Source organism: Amblyraja radiata, chromosome 8 (assembly GCF_010909765.2).
Source record: "Amblyraja radiata isolate CabotCenter1 chromosome 8, sAmbRad1.1.pri, whole genome shotgun sequence".
Taxonomy (NCBI): domain Eukaryota; kingdom Metazoa; phylum Chordata; class Chondrichthyes; order Rajiformes; family Rajidae; genus Amblyraja; species Amblyraja radiata.
The window spans coordinates 62,942,674-62,963,794 of NC_045963.1; the positions used below are offsets into that span (position 1 = coordinate 62,942,674).

The 21,121-nt window shown below is 44.4% G+C and overlaps 1 protein-coding gene across 2 annotated transcripts in view; it reads left to right on the top strand.

Annotated features, from left to right (window-relative positions):
- Nucleotides 1-21,121, top strand: part of LOC116976304 (butyrophilin-like protein 8) — a 41,543-nt gene that overhangs the window by 13,383 nt on the left and 7,039 nt on the right. For both annotated transcript variants that reach the window (XM_033026074.1, XM_033026075.1), the window contains exons 3-4: nucleotides 14,661-14,990; nucleotides 20,169-20,453. In XM_033026074.1, the coding sequence (XP_032881965.1) occupies nucleotides 14,661-14,990; nucleotides 20,169-20,453 (615 nt within the window). The remainder of the gene's footprint in view (nucleotides 1-14,660; nucleotides 14,991-20,168; nucleotides 20,454-21,121) is intronic.

Genomic DNA, 21,121 nt, shown 5'->3' on the forward strand with positions numbered 1-21,121 from the left:
TACAAACTATATAGACGGCACCCATAGTCAGGATCAAAACCGGGTCCCTGTTGCTGTAAGGCAGCAACTATAATGCTGTGCTACCATTCTGCCACCTTTATTCAATAAAGTCTCTCCCCCAGTGCCTAAGTAATACTATGCTTCTCTGGTTATCAACATAATCCAAGCTGCCCCTTGCATTTCTCACAGCCTCTCAAGCCTATTTAATTATTTAGAGTCAACCATTCACCGTGTGTAAGCAAAAAATGTTCTTCAAGTTACTTTTGACTATTGTACCAATCTCCTTAACTCTTTGTTCTAGACCCCTCCCATAATGGATACAGTTTCTCTTGAATGTCTAATGATTTCAAATACCTCAATAAGATCTTGTCACATCCTTGTTGCTCAATTCCTCTTGATTATTACTCAGGGGCCACAACTATTTACAATATTAATGATTTAGATGATGGGATTAAAAGTAACATTAGTAAATTAGCAGGTGACATAAAACTGAGAGGCAGTGTGAACTATGGAGGATGCCAGGAGGTTGCCGGGTGACTTGGACAGGTTGAGTTGTAATTATGCTCCTAGAGCTAACCCCCCTTAGTCCAGTTCAGTAAAACACCGAGTCAAGCACTGGACCACTAATCTTTATTTTAAGAAACATTAACAAATCCCTTATACGATACCTAACCACACCGCGGGATTGATCCTTGTCTCTTCTTGTCCAAGCTCTTCAGCCTCATGTAAGCAGATACCTCCAAAAGGTTACGCAGTCCCAAGTGCTCCTCCAGAAGATCGACTGTGAACCTCGTGGTGGTTACTTTTTATAGGTCATCAAACCCTGTGGGGCAGATCAACATTGGGGTGGTATCCCTGCAAACCACAGATATCGATTACATTAAAGTGTTATTGACAATTCCCCAACACAATTACAAAGCACCCCATTACAATGTTTCTACAGAAGCTTCTGGAAATAAGTCAGTTGACCCAAGTAATGCAACATTCTCCCAGGGAGTATAAACAATTCAAACAAGGCTTCACACCTCAGCCAATCATTAAACAGTAACACAAACACCTTGCAACATTATTAACAGTATTTACAATCTTTCTGCAGCGGGCCAACCCTGCTAATGCATCTGCAACACCTTTAGGTTTCTCTGCAAAGTACTCATACATTTTAACAATAGAGAGGACATCTGGACTTCGCCTTATCTCATAGTTCAATCTAGGACCTAGACTTCCTGGCATCAATTTGCAGCTTTCAGCTTTGCACATAAATTGACCAAACTGGTTCTGCAGATGCAATGACCCTCCATTTTATATATCTCTATTTTGGCCAATATTAACATTCCTCCCTTCTATCATATGATAACCAATCATTAATGATAACCAAAGTACAACAATGCTTGCTTCATTCTAACAGATATCTTAACAAAAAGATGCTGATGTATTTTCCCAGAATTTCATCAAGCTTCCCGAGTTTTCATGGGCACATCTTCATGATTTCCGTCTGATGAGTCTTCACCTCCCGAGTTTTCGTGGGCACAAATCCCCTCCATCCATCTTGATAATTCATCTGTGATTGATCCATAGTAGAGTATGAAGTTTCGAAGAGAACTTGGAATAAAGTAATAGCAGTCCCTATTTCCACTGATACTCTTACAGTGGTGGAGATGTACCCATGCATTCTTTCATTCTATCTTCAACAAAAGGCCTCTCCCTATACACTGCTCCTACTCTACTACATAATTCTCTCAACACTAAAGTCAAGGCTAGAACGTGGTCGGTCATCTCCGTAGTCACATGATGGAGATTGATCATTTGTGTTACATTTTGATTCTATGGTATGGTATTCTTGAGGGTCTATCATAATGATTTCAGCTGGGTTCAGTCCAGATTCCCCGACAGGTATGACTCCTATTTGAAGCAAACTATGGGAAGTAATTTTAATCAAACAAATAAACCAATTTCAGTCTTGCCTTTAATTTAGCTAATTTTAGTTTTAAGGGTTTCACCTGACCTTTCAACAAATCCAGCTGCTTGTGGTCGATATTCACAATACAATTGCTGCTGGATTCCCAGCTGTTCGCATAATTTTTATTAATTTGTTCCAATATGACGTGGATCATTATTTAAACTCAGTCGAATAAGGATGCCAAATCTCGGGATAATTTTTCTTCAACTCCTTGATAACAGTAGCTGCTTTATTATTATTAAGGGTTGGACAAGTTTTGATCCACTGGCCGCAAGCATCGTCTTTGACAACAAATACCTACAACCCTGGCTCCTTTTCTTATTTGATGGAATCCTTCTTTAATGTTTTAAATAGACTTATAGACAATAATAGTTCTTTCTCCCTAGGTGGTTAGCATTGACCTCTTGGAGGGAGACTTGTTACTCACTTTTAATCTCTCTTATTACTGTTGTACTATTATCTCACGTTCCCAGGGTATTTTTACTGTCAGATTAGTGCCACAATTCCTGACATCTGCTAGGGACTGTTCTCTCCTTGATGCCCACTGAATAGTCCTGTCCCGCTTCTGACTGCTCTTCTGGGGATGAGATAAGAAAACATACTATGTTAATTTATATAATGTGCCAAAATCAAAATATTAAATTATCTCTGAAATAGATCCTGATAGGCCATTGTTAAGTGTTAGATTTTAAAGTCATTTCAATAATTTCCTGATAGAGGGTAGTTAAATTTGGGTGCAGAGTGGGTGCCCCTGGTTACAGATCAATGTCTATTCCTATATTTTTAGACTTGAGATAGCCCGTTCAGACAAAGTAGAGCTAGAAGGGTGTACAATGATCTTTCCAAAGTTGGAGCCTGCCGTGATGATCTCTCTGGAGGCATCCTGTACCTTTTTAAATTACTATGACTCGATTCGTCTTCCTTGCTGGAACAGAGTGTTCGGTTAATTAAGATGTTAGCAGGGTTTGGCACTAGTATATGTATGGAGCAGCTTTTCAACTGAGTTAATTGCTGTTAAATTTCGTATCAGTTTATATTGATTTTCTTCTTTCAGTTTCAGAGCTGCAACAGTAAGGATGTTACTGTGAGGAGCAATTCTTATAGTTCTAGGTTTTATTTTAGTTTTATTCTGGCATTTCCCGAATCAATTTATCAGTGTTGCTGGTGGCCTATGATCTTCTTGGAAAAGTATTACGACTTTCTGGGGAGCTACTTGGATGGGATTGATGCCCACACATCTTACCTGAGCTGTGTCTTCTGCCCGTTCTAGAGGGCTCACATGCTTGTATACCTCACTCCCCAGATAATGACGTAGATAGGTAACACTGTCCTGGAGGCCTGATAAAACTCAACAACATTTCAGTTAGACAGATTTGCTCTAATTGTTCGGGTCTGTCATAATGATTGTTTCTCTCCACTATTGCTCCTCGGTCTCTTGCCTCTGCTGGTTCTTACTAGTACCTCAGTGTATCCTACAGTTCCCTCCTCTTCTTTCAACTAGTGCCAAATCTTATTCCCATCGAGTTCCTTCATCTCACCACAGTTACTTTGTCTCTCTTCTTAGTTTCTTTATTGCCTCTAATTTCTTCACATACTTTGTTCTACTTTGTCTCTCTGTTGGGCCTTCCTTGCTCTAGTGATCTAATTGGCTACAATTGATGCAGATTCCCGAGGCTGCTACTTTTCTTTAGAGTCCTGGCTCCAGGTGTATGTGGGGCTTTGTGCAGTTTTTTTCTCGGGGTTATTCTCCCTTACTTGTCTTCCCTGTACCATTCTCAGTGCTATGAGGAGGGTGTACTCAACTCCCTTAGATTCTTCTAATAGGTCTTGAGGCAGGGGTCAGGTTATTTTGTCCGTAATTCTGGACTGGCTGGCAGATCAGGACTGTGAAAATGGGTTAGTTTGTGAGAAGGATGTCTCTTTTCTTGATCCCTGACCCTCTGGCCAGCTCACTCTCTGCTCTTCCCGATCCCTAGGATTTATAGGTCTTCTATATTCCCTAGGATCTCGAGTGTTCCTGTAACCTCTAGGGTCCCAAAGGTTCCTCAAACCTCGTGACCCACTTCTTTGACCCCTTCCTCCTGTCCGTTCTTTCATTGGACATGATCTGTTCCAATGCCCTGTTTCACCACAAACACAGCACTGATCTGCTGCTACCACTCCATTCCTTCTCCAATGCAGTTTAGGGGAAATCGGCTCCGAGGCAGGTATGTCATTGAGGTAATCTGGTGGGAATTGTTTTTCCAAGATTTCAAATTCACAATCTGTCATTACTTTTGGATTTCCCCGTCCTAAGTCTAATTTTGGAGTATTTTTTAGCCATGCACTCTGTCGTTGTTTTGTCTGCAGGCTGATCCTCCTGCCCTTTCTTAGGTTTTATTTCCACACTTCTAGCTGGATCAACTGGTCTTTGAAAGGTATTTGCAAGGGCCTGCCTCTTCTCTTGCACTATCCTCTGCCATTCCATCCTCATATGTTGGATATCCTAATGCCCCTGTCCCACTTAGGAAACCTGAACGGAAACCTCTGGAGACTTTGCGCCCCACCCAAGGTTTCCGTGCGGTTCCCAGAGGTTCCCGGAGGTTTTTGTCAGTCTCCCTACCTGCTTCCACTACCAGCAACCTCCGGCAACCACCTGCAACCTCCGGGAACCGCACGGAAACCTTGGGTGGGGCGCAAATCCTCCAGAGGTTTCCGTTCAGGTTTCCTAAGTGTGACAGGGGCATATGGCTGCTAGAAATCTGATGTTTTCTGTAGGACTAACTGACTGTTGCACCACCACCCATAGGTCTCGGGAGTCTGCACAATGAATAGAATAGAATAGTTTCTTTATTGTCATTGTAACATGAACCATGTACAACGAAATTGTAAAATGCCCACGCTTTGTAATTTTTACGTATTCTTTGAAGGAAGCCGGGAATTTCTTTTTATCAGGAATTTTACCCAGTACTGTCGTCGTCTCATTAGGCTTCCATGAGGTGCGGACATCTGTGGAACGGGGATTATTTGCACCCACTGCACTAACCAAACCAAAAGTAGGGGCAGGCACTTTCCTAACTGGAAGCTGCCTACGGGTTATTCGCTCTGCTCTCATGATATATGCTATATCGGAATTAGTTTTAGTATCTCCAGCCATTGTCTCACTCCTCTCTTCACTAAGGGAATCACGCTATTTTTCAAATGATTCCTTATGATCTCCTGCTGCCGGTCTGATTCGTCCAGGCACAGGCTCACAAAGGCACTTCGGGGACTTTACTATTCCTGTAAAGCTCTTATCTCTGAACACTGGCTCCATTCTAATTTTCCTCCTAGTTTTGTGAGCTACTGAACTATCTATTGCCAGTGAAGCAACTGGGACCAAATAATCCATTGCTGGTGTCACCACTGCTGGTGAAACAAGCTTTGATATGAATTTAGTAGGTGGAGTTAAGGGCGCTGCCGAATTCAAATGTGTGCCGTGTTCACAAGGTATATCTGAACTGGGAATGTGAGAAGGATAAAGGGAATCTCTAATTTGAATGCCTTCCCACCTCTTTAAATAATCGCCTTCCTCACCTTTAAGGTCAATGCCAACCATCGGGTCCTTAAATTCAAGAACTGTGGGGGCCAGTTTCACTCTGGAAGATTTCCCTCTCCCCTTTTCCTGCTCCCTAATACACTCCTGCTCCTTTCTCAAGGTACCTAGAGGTTGATAGACTCCAGTATCTTGTAGCTCTATGCCAAGCCGCGAGGTTTCTCTCTTCCAATTTGTCATTCTTACAACTTCTCTATTTGCCTTTCGCATTGTATAGTATGTTCTCCACAATCCTATTAATTCCTTTGGTAAATTGTCAAATAATTCATTCAATATACCTTATTCCCTTCAATGTTTTAAAGCCACCCTTCAGCCAAAATTCGTCCCCTAATTCCTTGTTCAATGCCTCAGAAAAAATTCTCAACCTCTCAGCTTTCTGTGGAAATTCATTACATATTAATTGCAATGGGCTTTCAGATTCGTCAGTCATATCTCGCTCCACGTAATTTCCCAAGCTTGCAGACAATGGAAATAAATTTCCAAACAATTCACTCCACCTGAACAATTCGCACTTCCCTCACAATTTCCGAGGCTATCAAACTCGCTCCGGAACAATGGCCAAAAGCTCCGTAGCGCGTCAAGTCTCGCACTTTTCTCAACACAATCGCACTATCAATCTTTTCAATCGGGTACCCAAATTCCTTAACAATCTCCCAAAATTCGCACTCAAATCATACACTTTCAACCTGCAAACAATTCCAAAACAATCTTTGGTCGACCAAATTAAGGTGCTTCAGTGAACAATCGAATACACCATTCAACAGCAATCTCTCACACTCAAAACACTTTATTCTAACACAAACAAATAAATTCAAACCATGCAAGCAAAATCGTACTTATACAAGAAACTATACCACTTATTACTATCATACAAAAAAACACTCCAATATAAATTACAAGCATTTGTTAACTACACAATTTCAAAAACAAATCACAATATATTTTAATCCCTCCTCGTGGTGTTTTCAACCAATGGAACAATTCCCTTGATACAGCGATCGGAAGGATTCGTGGCTGAATAGCCACAAGTCGGACTCCAAAATAGCAGTCGCAATCAAACTATGTTCTTATACAGCCGATTCGAACCACTATTACAACAGTGTATCCAACATTCAAAATTTAAATCAAAAACAATACACCGTAAATACAATGAAACAATCAACAAGTCTTAAACACACTTTAAATGTAGCTTCACAAATCTTAACTATCAACAATTTAAACAAAGTATTTATTATACACAAGTTAGCTTGGAAGAAAATATATACACTTTGAATTAACCAGCACCTCAATATGAGATCCTGAATTTAGGTAAATTTGAATCGAAAAATTTTCAGCTCTTTTATTCTTTGTCCGATTATTTTTTTTAGCACGCTAGTTCAAATTCCTGGATTATGAAATTCTCAGAATTGGTTAAAAGTATTTTCGGCCAATTTATACTTTAACCACTGAGTTCCCAGTACCTTTACGGGACTCCTCCCCCGTCTTTTTAGAGATCCAGATATTCCCACACAGGCGGGGACTCGAACCCACATAGGCTCACCCTTTCAGGCTTCTTCCTTTCCATCTGCTTGGTACTGGGTGTCATCGCTTCATGCTGATCTTTAGTGTGCCTTTCCAATTTGCACCCCCAGCAATGATGCAGTACTTCTCCTCTTAGTACTGTTTAGACCCAGTCCTGTTTTCAAATATCCAGCCAATCGGATATCCAAGTCTGGGCAGAGCCTCAAACCACTCACTTATTTTTGATGTCAGGCCAACTCAATGATGCCTAATGGTTGGATTTTGCAACAGCGCTGTCGACTTAGTTTTTAGGGGATCTTGAACCCCTGGGAAGGGAAAGGCCTCAAACCCCAAAAAGGCAGGAATGCCCTCAGTGCTTGCTGGACTACTGTTCTACGATCTCGTTGAGAACCCCAACGAAGTTCGTGAATGACCAATCCGCTCCGACTAGCGAAGTGGGAAAACCGATGTGAAAACCGCACCCTGGCGCCGATTTCTCCCGTCACAATTGGGAACAGTTCAACACCCTCAATCGCAAACTTGTGTCTGGGGCCCGTTGTGATCCCGGACGAGCCCCCAATGTAATTATGCTCCTAGAGTTAACCCACTTAGTCTAGTTCAGTAAAACACCGAGTCAAGCACTGGACCACTAATCTTTATTTTATGAAACAATAACCAATCCCGTATACGATACCTAACCACACCGCGGGATAGATCCTTGTTTCTGCTTATCCAAGCCCTTCAGCCTCGTGCAAGTAGATACCTCCAAAAATCCCAAGTCCCAAGTGCTCCGCCAGAAGATCGACAACGAACCTCATGGGGGGTTACCTTTTATCGGTCGTCAAACCCTGTGGGGCAGATCTACATGGGGGTGGTATCCCTACAAACCAATCACAGATATCGATTACATTAAAGTGTTATTGACAATTCCCCAACACAATTACAAAGCACCCCATTACAATGTTTCTACAGAAGCTTCTGGAAAGAAGTCAGTTGACCCAACATTCTCCTGGGGAGTATAAACAATTCAAACAAGGCTTCACACTTCAGCCAATCATCAAACAGTAACACAAACACCTTGCAACATTATTAACAGTATTTACAACCCTTCTGCAGCGGGCCAATCGTGCTAATGCATCTGCAACACCTTTGGGTTTCTCTGCAAAGTACTTACATTTTAACAATAGAGAGGATATCTTGACCTCACTTTATCTGATAGTTTAATCTAGGACCTATTTGCAGCTTTCAGCTTTACACAGAAATTGACCCAACAGGTTCTGCAGATGCAATTATCCTCCATTTTTTATATATATCTCTATTTTGGCCAATATTAACATTGTGAATAGGCAGATGCATGGCAGATGCAGTATAATGTAGATAAATGTGAGGTTATCCACTTTGGCGGCAAGAACAAGGAGGCAGATTATTATCTCAATGGTGTCAGATTAGGAAAAAGAGAAGTACAACAAAACCTGGGTATTCTTGTACACCAATCACTGAAAGTAAACATACAGGTACAGCGGGCAGTCAAGAGATCCTTCTGCAGTTGTACAGGGCCCTGGGGAGACCACATCTGGAGTATTGTGTGCAGTTTTGGTCTCCTAATTTGAGGAAGGACATCCTTGCTATTGAGGCAGTGCCGCGTAGGTTCATGAGGTTAATCCCCGGGATGGCGGGACTGTCATATGAGGAAAGATTGCAAAGACTGGGCTTGTATTCACAGGAATTTAGAAGGATGAGGGGGTATCTTATAGAAACGTATAAAATTATAAAAGGACTGGCCAAGCTAGATGCAGGAAAAATGTTCCTAATGATGGGAGAGTCCAGAACCAGAGGCCACGGTCTAAGAATAAAGGGGAGGCCATTTAAAACTGAGATGAGAAAAAACTTTTTCACCCAGAGAGTTGTGAATTTATGGAATTCTCTGCCACAGAAGGCAGTAGAGGCCAATTCACTGGATGAATTTAAAAGAGAATTAGATAGAGCTCTAGGGGCTAGCGGAATCAAGGGATATGGGGAGAAGGCAGGCAAGGGTCACTGATTGTGGATGATCAGCCATGATCACAATGAATGCCGGTGCAGGCTCAAAGGGTCAAATGACCTCCTCCTGCACCTATTTTCTATGTTCCTATATAAAGCCAACAATCCTGCATGCTTTCTCAACCTGGTCTACAGTGCCCTCCATAATGTTTGGGACAATGACCCATCATTTATTTATTTGCCTCTGTACTCCACAATTTGAGATTTGTAATAGAAAAGATCACGTGTGGTTAAAGTGCACATTGTCAGATTTTATTAAAGGTCAGTTTTATACATTTTGGTTTCACCGAAATTACAGCTGTGTTTATACGTAGTTCCCCCATTTCAGGGCACCAAAATGTTTGGGACACATGGCTTCACAGGTGTTTGTAATTGCTCAGGTGTGTTTAATTGGCTCCTTAATGCAGGTATAAGAGCTCTTTTCTCCAGTCTTTCCATCACCTGTAGAAACTTTTATTACATGAGGTTCAAGGCTGTGCCAATGACAGTCAAAGAAGCCATTATGAGACTGAGAAACAAGAATAAAACTGTTAGAGACATCAGTCAAGCCTTAGGCTTACCAAAATCAACTGTTTGGAACATCATTAAGAAGAAAGAGAGCACTGGCGAGCTTACTATTTGCAAAGGGACTGGCAGGCCAAGGAAGACCCCCACAGCTGATGACAGAAGAATTCTCTCTATAATAAAGGAAAATCCCAAATACCTGTCCGACAGATCAGAAACCCTATTGAAGAGTCAGGTGTGGATTTGTCAATGATCACTGTCCGCAAAAGACTTCATGAACAGAAATACAGAAACTACACTGCAAGATGCAAACCACTGGTTAGCCGCAAAAGTAGGATGGCCGGATTACAGTTTGCTAAGAAGTACTTAAAAGAGCAACTACAGTTCTGGAAAAAGGTCTTGTGGACAGATGAGAGGAAGATTAACTTATATCAGAGTGATATAAGTATGGAGGCGAGAAGGAACTGCCCAAGATCCAAAGCATACCACCTCATCTGTGAAACACGGTGGTGGGGGTGTTATGGTCTGGGTGTTGACATGGATAGAAAATTGGTTGGCAGACAGGAAGCAAAGAGTAGGAGTAAACGGGTCCTTTTCAGAATGGCAGGCAATGGCGAGTGGAGTGCCGCAAGGCTTGGTGTTGGGGCCGCAACTGTTTACCATATTAATTAATGATTTGGAAGAGGGAATTAGGAGCAACACTAGCAAGTTTGCGGATGACACAAAGCTGGGTGGCAGTGTGAACTGTGAAGAGGATGTTAGAAGGTTGAGTGAGTGGGCCGATGGGGGGCAGATTATTATCTCAATGGGGTTAGGTTAGGTAAGGGGGAGGTGCAGCGAGACCTGGGTGTCTTTGTACACCAGACACTGAAAGTTGGCGTGCAGGTACAACAGGCAGTGAAGCAAGCTAATGGAATGTTGACCTTCATAACAAGAGGATTTCAGTACAGCAGTAAAGAGGTTCTTCTGCAGTTGTATAGGGCTCTGGTAAGACATCTGGAGCATTGTGTACAGTTTTGGTTTCCTAATTTAAGGAAGGACATCCTTGCAATTGAGGCAGTGCAGTGTAGATTCACGAGATTGATCCCTGGGATTGACGAGACTGTCATATGAGGAAAGATTAAAAAGACTAGACTTGTATTCACTGGAATTTAGAAGGATGAGGGTGGATCTTATAGAAACATAAAATTATAAAAGGACTGGACAAGCTAGATGCAGGAAAAATGTTACCAATGTTGGGCGAGTCCAGAACCAGGGGCCACAGTCTTAGAATAAAGGGGAGGCCATTTAAGACTGAGATGAGAAAAAACTTTTTCACCCAGAGAGTTGTGAATTTGTGGAATTCCCTGCCACAGAGGGCAGTGGAGGGCAAATCACTGCATGGATTTAAGAGAGAGTTAGATAGAGCTCTAGGGGCTAGTGGAATCAAGGGTTATGGGGAGAAGGCAGGCACGGGTTATTGATTGTGGACGATCAGCCATGATCACAATGAATGCCGGTGCTGGCTCGATGGGCCGAATGGCCTCCTGCAGTTATGTTCTATGTCTATGTTTCTTTGAGGAGTTCCTGCAACATGTTGAAAAATTAGCAGCGACTAGAATGAAGCCGCCATGGAGAGTAGAGAGAATTCTCGTGCCATTGGTGGGTCGCCAGGAGGTCCGAGTGGGTTACCAGGAGATCGGAGGTTCTCGTAGGTTGTAGTCAGTGCTGACCGGTGAATTTCATTGGCTCATTGGGGGAAAAAAGGTAGTTTTCAGAACCAAGGATAACCGACCGGTAAAATGTTAAATGTTCGCCAAGCTTCACAGCCGTGTATCTCTGGCCTATTAAAGGTTGTCTCCACTCCTTCTCCCCCCATCTTTTAAAGGACTTGCGTTAGCTGTCTTTTTACATCGCGGTGTGTGTCTGTTTCACCTTGGCTTTGCACCGTGTGAATTTTTTAAACAGCGCTCCCCCCCCCCCCGCTTACCCTGTCTTCCGCCTGCATAACGGGCTGGTGAAGGAAGCAATATGTTTGTGTGTGTGTGTGTGTTCCACTCTGACAGTCACTGTTCCAGTTGCTAGTTTTTCTGGCGACTGCCGGCAACTTGACAGTCGCCGACAGTCCGTTGAAAAATCACCTATGTGGGACAGGCCCATAAGTTACTGCAGCACATTGCGTCTTTCTCAGTTCCAACCACTTGTAATCAGACATGGTTAATTTCCCACTTAGCTTAGCAGCCTTATTTATATGTTCATTGAATTTGCATACAAACACAGTAAATTTAAATCGTCATTTGCTGTTTTTAATCTGGTTTTGCCCAAAGTCTTCCTGTTCTTTGATCTCGTGATATTTACAGTGCATTCAGAAAGTATTCAGACCCCTTCAGTTTTTCCACATTTTGTTACGTTGCAGCCTATATATTCTAAAATGGATTAAATTCTTTTTTTTCCATCAATCTACACGCAATACCACATAATAAAAAAGCAAAAACCGGTGTTTAGAAATTTTTACAGTAATTAAAAAGAAATAACTGAAATATCACATTTATATAAGTATTCAGACCCTTTACTCAGTACTTTGTTGAGGCACCTTGATGGATCAAGGTGGGTTGATCCAGTGGGCGGCGCGACTCACATCGCAGCGGCCTCTGCAGTCCGTTTGTCTTTTTGTTATTTTTTGTTCCGTTTTAATGTAGTTTTTATTATTTTTTTGATGGGGTATGTGTGTGTGTGGGGGGGCGGGGGGAAACTTTTAAAATATTTCCCCTGCACAGAGAACCCGACCTTTTCCCTGTCGGGTCTCCATTGTCGTTGGGGCTGCAACGTGGAGCGGCCTCCAGCAGGAACGTCCTGGGGCTCCAGTCACGGAGCTACGGAGCTACTCACCATCATGGAGCTGGCCAAGTCTGGAGAGGGTGGAGCTGTGGTGGCGCGCTGCTGTGACCCGACCCCCGGAGATTCGGAGGCTTACCGCAGGTCTGGCAGACAGTAATATCGGGAGCCCGCGGGTCCCTGATGGGAGACCGCTTTTCGAGGCTTCCGCAATGGCGACTTCTCCCGCCCGAGTAGCGGGGTTGAGGATGACCTGGAGCGGGGCCTTACATCATCGCCCGGCGTGGCTTCAACGGCTGCGGGACTTTGCTAGCGCCCGCCGGGGGCTCCAACAACAAGACCCGGAGCGCGGCCTTCCATCGCCCGGCGTGGCTTTAATGGCCGCGGGACAATTGCCATCGCCCGCCGGGGGCTTTGACTCTGACATCGGGAGGGGAATGGGGAGTGCAGGGGAGAGATAAGTTATGTTGTGTCTTGGGTCTTTTTTTTCATGTGTGTATGACTGCAGAAACAACATTTCATTTGAGCCTCTATGAGGTTCAAGTGACAAATAAATTGTATTGTGTTGTGTATTGTGTATTGGCAGCGATTACAGCCTCAAGTCTTCTTGGGTATGACGCTACAAGCTTGGCACACCTGTATTTGGGTAATTTCTCCCATTCTTCTCTGCAGATCCTCTCAAGCTCTGGTCAGATTGGATGGGGAGCGTCGATGCACAGCTATTTTCAGATCCCTCCAGTGATGTTCGATCGGGTTCAAGTCCGGGCTCTGGCTGTGCCACTCAAGGACAATCACAGACTTGTCACAAAGCCCCTCCTGCATTGTCTTGGCTGTGTGCTTAGGGTTGTTGTCCTGTTGGAAGGTGAACCTCTGCCCCTGTCTGAGGTCCAGAACGCTCTGCAGCAGGTTTTCATCAAGGATCTCTCTGTACTTTCCTCCGTTAATCTTTCCCTCGATCCTGACTAGTCTCCCAGTTCCTGCCGCTGGAAAATATCCCCACAGCATGATGCTGCCACCACCATGCTTCATCGTAGGTATGGTATTGGCCAGGTGATGAGCGGTGCCTGGTTTCCTCCAGACGTGACACTTGGCATTCAGGCCAAAGAGTTCAATCTTGGTTTCTTCAGACCAGAGAATCTTGTTTCTCATGCCTTTTGGCAAACTCCAAGCTGGCTGTCATGTGCCTTTTACTGAGGAGTGGCTTCCGTCTGGCCACTCTACCATAAAGGCCTGATTGGTGGAGTGCTGCCGATATAGTTGTCGTTCTGGAAGGTTCTCCCATCTTCACAGAGGAATTCTAGAGCTCTGCCAGAGTGACCATCGGGTTCTTGGTCACCTCCCTGACCAAGGCCCTTCTCCCCTGATTGCTCAGTTTGGCCGGGCGGCCAGCTCCATGAAGAGTCCTGGTGGTTCCAAAGTTTCTTCCATTTAAGAATGACGGAGGCCACTGTGCTCTTCTGGATCTGCAATGTTGCAGAAATAATCTTATACCCTTCCCCAGATCTATGTCTCGACACAATCCTGTCTCGGAGGTCTATGGACATTTCCTTCGTCTTCATGGCTTGGTTTTTGCTCTGACATGCGCTGTCAACTGTGTGACCTTATATAGACAGGTGTGTGCCTTTCCAAATCATGTCCAATCAATTTAATTTACCACTGGTGGACTCCAATCAAGTTGTAGAAACATCTGAAGGATAATCAATGGAAATAGGTTGAACCTAAGCTCAATTTTGAGTGTCATAGCAAAGGGTCTGAACAATTATGTAAATGTGATATTTCAGTTATTTCTTTTTAATTACTTTGCAAACATTTCCCAACACCTGTTTTCACCTTCATTCTGGGGTATTGTGTGTAGATTGATCATTAAAAAAAAAGAACGTAATCCATTTTAAAATATGACTGTAACGAAACAAATGTGGAAAAAGTGAAGGGACTGAATACTTTCTGAATGCACTGTATCTCTCATAGCATATTTTTGTGCTTTAGTCCCACTCTGTTTCTGGATATATCTGTGCATCTCCTACAGTGAAGAGGGACGTAAAATTGTGTTTAATGCCACAGTCTTTTCCTCATCTCCATTATATATTCTCCTGTCTTTGTCTACAAGAGCACTCTACTATCAAGGTATCCCTTGTTCCCCGAGTGCCATGTCATTGACAGCATCTGTACTGATGTTAATCCTGCTCCCTCCACCGGTTAGTGTAAGAGTACTGGCTAGGATTTAATAATGGCTTGGATGGATTCGATGACCATCTATATCATTTGTTGCAGGTCACGTGGGGGTGAAGTGTGTGGAGGACCACCTAACTGTGAAGGTTGGAGAAGATTTTCTTGCCCGGTGCCATTATTCTTCCCCTGATGAAGCGAACGACACTACTCTCAGTTGGACAAAGTTGGATACCATGACGATAATCTATAACTATTCAATCAGCCAGACAGAGCAAGATCCCAGCTCCAAAGACCGAGCTGAGGTTTTTGGCAGTGAAGGGAACATATTCCTGAGACTGAGAAACGTGACTCTTCTGGACTCTGGATTCTATGGACTTCGCGTTTCCAGTCGAACCCAAAGTAATGAGACCCACATTATGTTAGGAGTAAGAGGTAAGAGCAACAAATCTCTCCTTGTGTTTCTGTTGTATGTTGATATAAATATTTAATTAGATGGTAACATAATCGCAGTCCAATAACCAGCACTGTGCACTTCAACTAGTCTTTTCCTGATGCCCTGGAATTGATATTAATCTTTTTTGATCTTTGTGGAACAGTGCAGCATAGGAAAAAGGCCATTCAGTCTGCGATCTCTGTGCCAAACATGATGCCAATTAAATTAATCCTTTCTAGCTACAAGTGATCCATATCCTTCCCTGCAGATCCATGTGCCTGCCTAAAAACCTCTTAAATGCTTTTATCTACTTCCATCACCACTGCTGGTAGCATGTTTCAGGAACCTACGTGCAAAGAAGCTTGCTCCGCGCATCTCCTTTATATTCAGAGACAGTGCCCTTCGCTGTTATCAGGCAACTGAACGGTCCTCTCATCATTTTGAGTGCCGCCCTGATCTCCCATTTACCTTATTGGACACCTTTGAACTATCATTAATCAGACTTTATTTTACACTCAATGTTCTACCCTTTATCTTTATTTGTGCACTGTGGACTATTTGATTGTAATCATGTGTAGTCTATCTGCTGACTGGATAGCATGCAACAAAAAAACCTTTCACTTCACCTTGGTACACGTGTCAATAAACTAAACAAAGCTAAACTAAACTTTCAGCCTTTAACCTTAAAGCTATGCCCTCTAGTATTTGACATTTGCATACTGAGATAAAGACTGACAGACTACCCTACCAATGCCTTGCACACTTTTATAAACTTCTATCAGGTCTCTTTTCAGCCTTCAAGCTCCAGAGAAAACAATTCTAATTTGTCCATCCTCTCCATATAGCTAATATCCTTTAATCTAGACTGCACCTTCTCCAAAGCCTTCACAACCTTCCTGTAATGAGGCAACCAGAAATGCACACAATGCCGTAAGCCTTCGTTATTACAGACCACTTTTGGGATTTTGGTTATAGCGGACGGACGTACCGATCTTCAATGCCAGGCCAGTCTGCCGCTGCCACCCCTGGCCTGCACCACCACCACGGCTGCCTCAAGGCCGCGGTGGTGACCTTTATCACCAGGTGAACACCACCGTGTGACACCACCGCTGACCCACACAGCTTTCCTGGCTGCTTCCAGGCTGTGTCTGCACTGCTGCCACCACCAATGCCAGTTTTCTGCATTCCATCCACCCATGGGTTGCGACCAATAACTCTGCCAATCCTGGCCTCTCCCCCAGCTGGCAACAGGCTAGGGCCATCAACTCACATGGATTCCTGGCCCAGTTCCAGACCGAGTGTGATGAAGGATCCGACCTGAAACGTCACCTATTCATGTTCTCCAGAGATGCTGCCTGACCTGCTTAGTTACTCCAAAAAGTTGTGTCCTTTTGAGTAATAACCAGCATTTCCTTGTTTTTGAGGAATTCCTGCAATTCCTTGTTTCTACTATTTATACAATGATAATCCATTACTCGGTTATCTTGGACAATCGGCAATAATGGATACCATTTCCCCCCTGTGGTCCATTATAGCGAGGGTTTACTGAAATCCAAATGCAACTTAACCGAAAATATATAACACTGCAACACAACTTCCTGACTCGTGCGCTCAATTTTCTGCTCACCATACATCTTCTTTACCATTTCATCTCGTTCTGTTGCTAATTTTAGGGAGCTGTGAACTTGAACTCCGAAAGTCTTAATACATCAAAGCTGTTAAGGGTCCTTGCATTTAATCTCCTGAGTGCAACAACTCACACTTGCTCACATTAAGCTACACTTATATCCTGTATTTTTTTACTGCCATTTTCACTGTCCCAACTCCACCAATTTATGTGTCATCGGAAAACTTACTAACCAGTCTTAATTTTCATTTTTGTATGTATACTGGACCAAGGGGGACCCGCTGGGTCCCGTCCCATCAACGCGCTGTTGCGGGGGGGACGGGATGGGGCGGCCTACGGCGTCACACACACTAACCACCTCACGCACAGGCACACACACACACACACACACACACACACACACACACACACACACACACACACACACACACACACACACACACACACACACACACACACACACACATACACTCACACATACACACATATACACTCACACACACTCGCACTCGCACACTCACACACACTCACACAAAAACACTCACACACAAACACTCATACTCACACGCATACATTCACACACAAGCTCACACACACACACACACACTCACAAACACTCACACACACACTCAACACGCATACATTCAGGCACACACATTCACTCACAAACACACACAAACACACATACACTCACAATCACACATTCACTCACACACACACACACACACACACACCCACACACACACACACACACACACACACACACACAAACCATCCCCTTATATATATGCGTGTTCAGCGGCTTCAATCCAGAGCCCGGGGGAAGGGTGGCTGGGCTACGGTCGGGGCGAACGGCCTACCGAGTGCGAGTCGACTGCGAGTGGGCGGGGCCCCGGCGGGCGGGCGGCGGCCAAATGATTGCGAGTCGGGTGGGGGGGGGTGACGTAACTCGCAGTGCGTGGAAAACAATGCAGTGGGCGGCGCGAGCAGACCCAATGTAACGTCATCAGCTCGTTTATTTTCAAAGATATTTCAGATTTTAAACATTTTCATAAATAACTCAAGATATAAAGCTGGAAATTTTTGGGTAAGCCGATTTTTGACTTCACGGGATAAAACTCCACAGGAATATGTAAAAATGTTACTGTAAGAGCGTCGTTTTTCAAGCAGTATGATTACACACGCACGCACGCACCCACAGTTTTAATAGATACTTGACCAAGTGCAGACCCGTTGGGACTGCTCCTCCAACGCAGCCGTTCCCTACCCGTAGCCCCCACGGGAGACGTGGTCCTCCAACTAAAGCAGCTCAGGAATCAGCAGTGCGGCTGTTTTTAAATGGCGTCTTTGAGGCGAGATGCGGGCGCCAGCAGCCGTTATGGTCGCTGGCCAGCAGGAGGCGACAAAATGAGTGAGTGGGGGGGGGGGGGGGGGGGAAGAAGGATTTTATTAAAAATGTGTACATAAACACGACAAAATTTAATGAGGAGTGGATACTTGTAATGAAAAGTGAAATCTCTACCGAAATGGAAAAAATCAGGGCGTTTGTGGGTCGGGTGTTGTCGTGGCAACGAATCAAAGGCTGGCAGCCACAAGTCAGAAACACACACAGCCACACTGCCAGACACACACACAGTTTTAATATTATATAGATAGATGATATATATATATATATACAAGCAGCAGACAAACCGGCAGTGACCCCTAAGGTCCCAGTACTGATCCTTCAATAAATACCTTTAAAAATAAAAGTCATTATCACACTGCTACTTGAACGTTGTGATTCCTGAATTAGAGCAGTGGCCGCTGGTGGTAATGTTATACCACCTTCAAGCTCTTGGGTGTCACCGTGCAGGATACGTCATTTCAAAAACACTTTAGACCTGTTTAACTGTGATGTCTTTCAGCCTCCTCCATTGTTTCAGGCATTGAATTTCAGGTGCCAGCCACCTTCTGGGTGAGAAGAACTGTTTCACCTGGCTTTTTATCCTTCTACAAATTACATTTACTCTTTCCTCCCAGGTTTTTAGCAGCAGGTCTTGTTTAGTCTGTCTAAATGCGTTGTGACTGTATATAGCTCAACTATCTTCTCTGCCAAACAACAACCTATCCGCTATTCCTCACAGCTACTATTTCCTACTCCTCGTAACAGACTCATGACTCTGTGCACCTGCTCCAGTGCAATCATATCTTATCTTTAATATGATCAGAAATGTAGGCAGTACTCAGGCTGCGGTCTCACCAGTGTTGTATACAGTTCCAGCATAACCTTCCTATTCCTATACTCAATTTCTTGGTTAATTTTGCATGCTGTCATCTTGGTTTTGGTATTGGTTTATTGTTGTTAACTGTACTGAATTACAGTGAAAAACTCTACTGTCCAGATTTTGACTGTAGCAGAATCTACATACAGGTTGGAATGTACTTCCAACCTGAGCCATCTGCCAGGCAAGCAGAGACGTACATCGTTTAATACTGAGTCACGTTGAAATGAAGAGGATTCCAGGAGCATGGGAATGGTTAGCAGCAGTCTCCTGTCTCAGTCATGTTGTTACTGGATACATCTAATAGATACCTAACCACAGACCTCTAGTAGCTCATTCTCTGGCATGATACAGTCATATGAGGGTTTATGATCTCGACAAATTGCTACAGCATGAGAGGCCGCTCACCAACCAAGTCCCTGCTGGCCCTTGAAGTGTAATCCTGTCACACCCATTCCGCTGGTCTTTCACTGCAACCTTGCAAGGTATTTCCTTCATGCCATCCAGTTCCCTTCCACAATCCCTGATTGACCTTGCTTCTCACCCCCACCCTCTGCCTCCTTTGTTTGACAGGGCGAATGTTCCAGCTCATTACCCTTCTCCGTATAAAAATAATTCATGTCCCATTGCCCTTGTATCTTTTGTTCCAAATCTATGATTTATAGTCGCCGCTGCGGGCGGCCAGATGTACAGGCCCTCTCGTCGACACGGTAAGTCCTGGATCGGTGCTTCCCTACCGGAGACCGCGGCTTCAGGATGTTGTAGGCCGGCAGTCGGAGCTTCTCCGGGGATCCTCGGCGATGAAATGTCCACGTTGCGCCCGCTACTGAAACTCTGGGCCCGACTCCAGGAAAGGCCGCACCAATCCATGGTGTTAGGCCGCAAATTGGAGCATTAATCCCTCCCCCACCCAAGTCATCGTACTAGTTTCACTGTTGTCCTGATGAGTTTCAATGCAGGACAACAGTGAAACTAGTACGATGACTAGGGTGGGGGAGGGACGGAGAGAGATGCAAGGATTACTTGAAGTTAGATTAATCGATATTCATACCGCTGGGTTGTAAGCTGCCCAAACAAAATATGAGATGCTGCTCCTCCAATTTGCATTTGACCTCACTCTGACAATGAAGGTGGCCAAGACAGAAAGGTCAGTGTGGGAACAGGAAGGGGAGTTAAAGTGTGGTGGCATGTGTTTTCAAGCTTTTGTATCTTCTGCGTGATGGGATGGGGGGAGAGCGAGGATGAACAGGGTGTGAGTGTTACAGATGTTTGTTCTTCCACTTCAGCCATTGGTGAACCGCCAGTCATTCATTCCCACGTGACCGACCAGGGCCTCTCTGTGCTGGTGTGTGAATCTTCTGGGTGGTTCCCAGAGCCGTCGGTGACCTGGGAGAACGGGCTGGGAATACAGCTGACCGAGCACGCCCACACAGAGAACCTGAACAGTACAGATGGCAGCATCCGAATGAGGAGCGTGCTGAGCCTGGGTCATGGGCCCATTAACAACTACACCTGCACCATGAGGGATCGCCACCTGAACGAGACAGTGTCCTTCGTGTTTGTGGTTCTGTGTGAGTATGGAAGCAAGTTCTTTAACAGTGCCTGAAATTTAGTTTAATTTTAGTTTAGAGATACCTGTGCGGAAACAGGCCCTTCTGTGTGCTGACCAGCGATCCCCACACACTTAAACTATCCTACACACACTAGGGATAATTTACAATTATACAAAGCAAATTAACCTACAAACCTGTATGTCTTTGGAGTGTGGGAGGATACCGGAGAAAACCCACGCAGGTCACAGGGAGAACTTAGAAACTGTACAGACAGTCACCCGTAGTCAGGATAGAATCGGGTCTCTGGCGCTGCAGGGCTGCAACTCTACCGCTGTGCCGCCCTGAATGGCGCTGAAATGGTCAAGTCCTCTTTCTCTGCCGCGCATTCTTCAGCATTTCAACTAGTGAAGTGCAGGCTGCATCAAGGTGGTGTCGCTTTGGGTGAAAAAGGAATGTTTTTGTTTGCTGCTCAATGTACACAAACCTGGGAGGAGGAGGAGAGCTGGTGTATTCCGTCTGCTGCTGCAGTCATTGCAAATGGTAATAGTTGGGTGCACGGACTGGCCGTGGGAGAGCAGGAAATTTGTGAGGGGTCAAGTGGTTTGGTGAGTTCCCTGCAGGGAAGTCTGAGGTATGTACTTGGGATTGAGTGATCAAGTGTCAGAAAGATTCTGAATCAGTTGAGA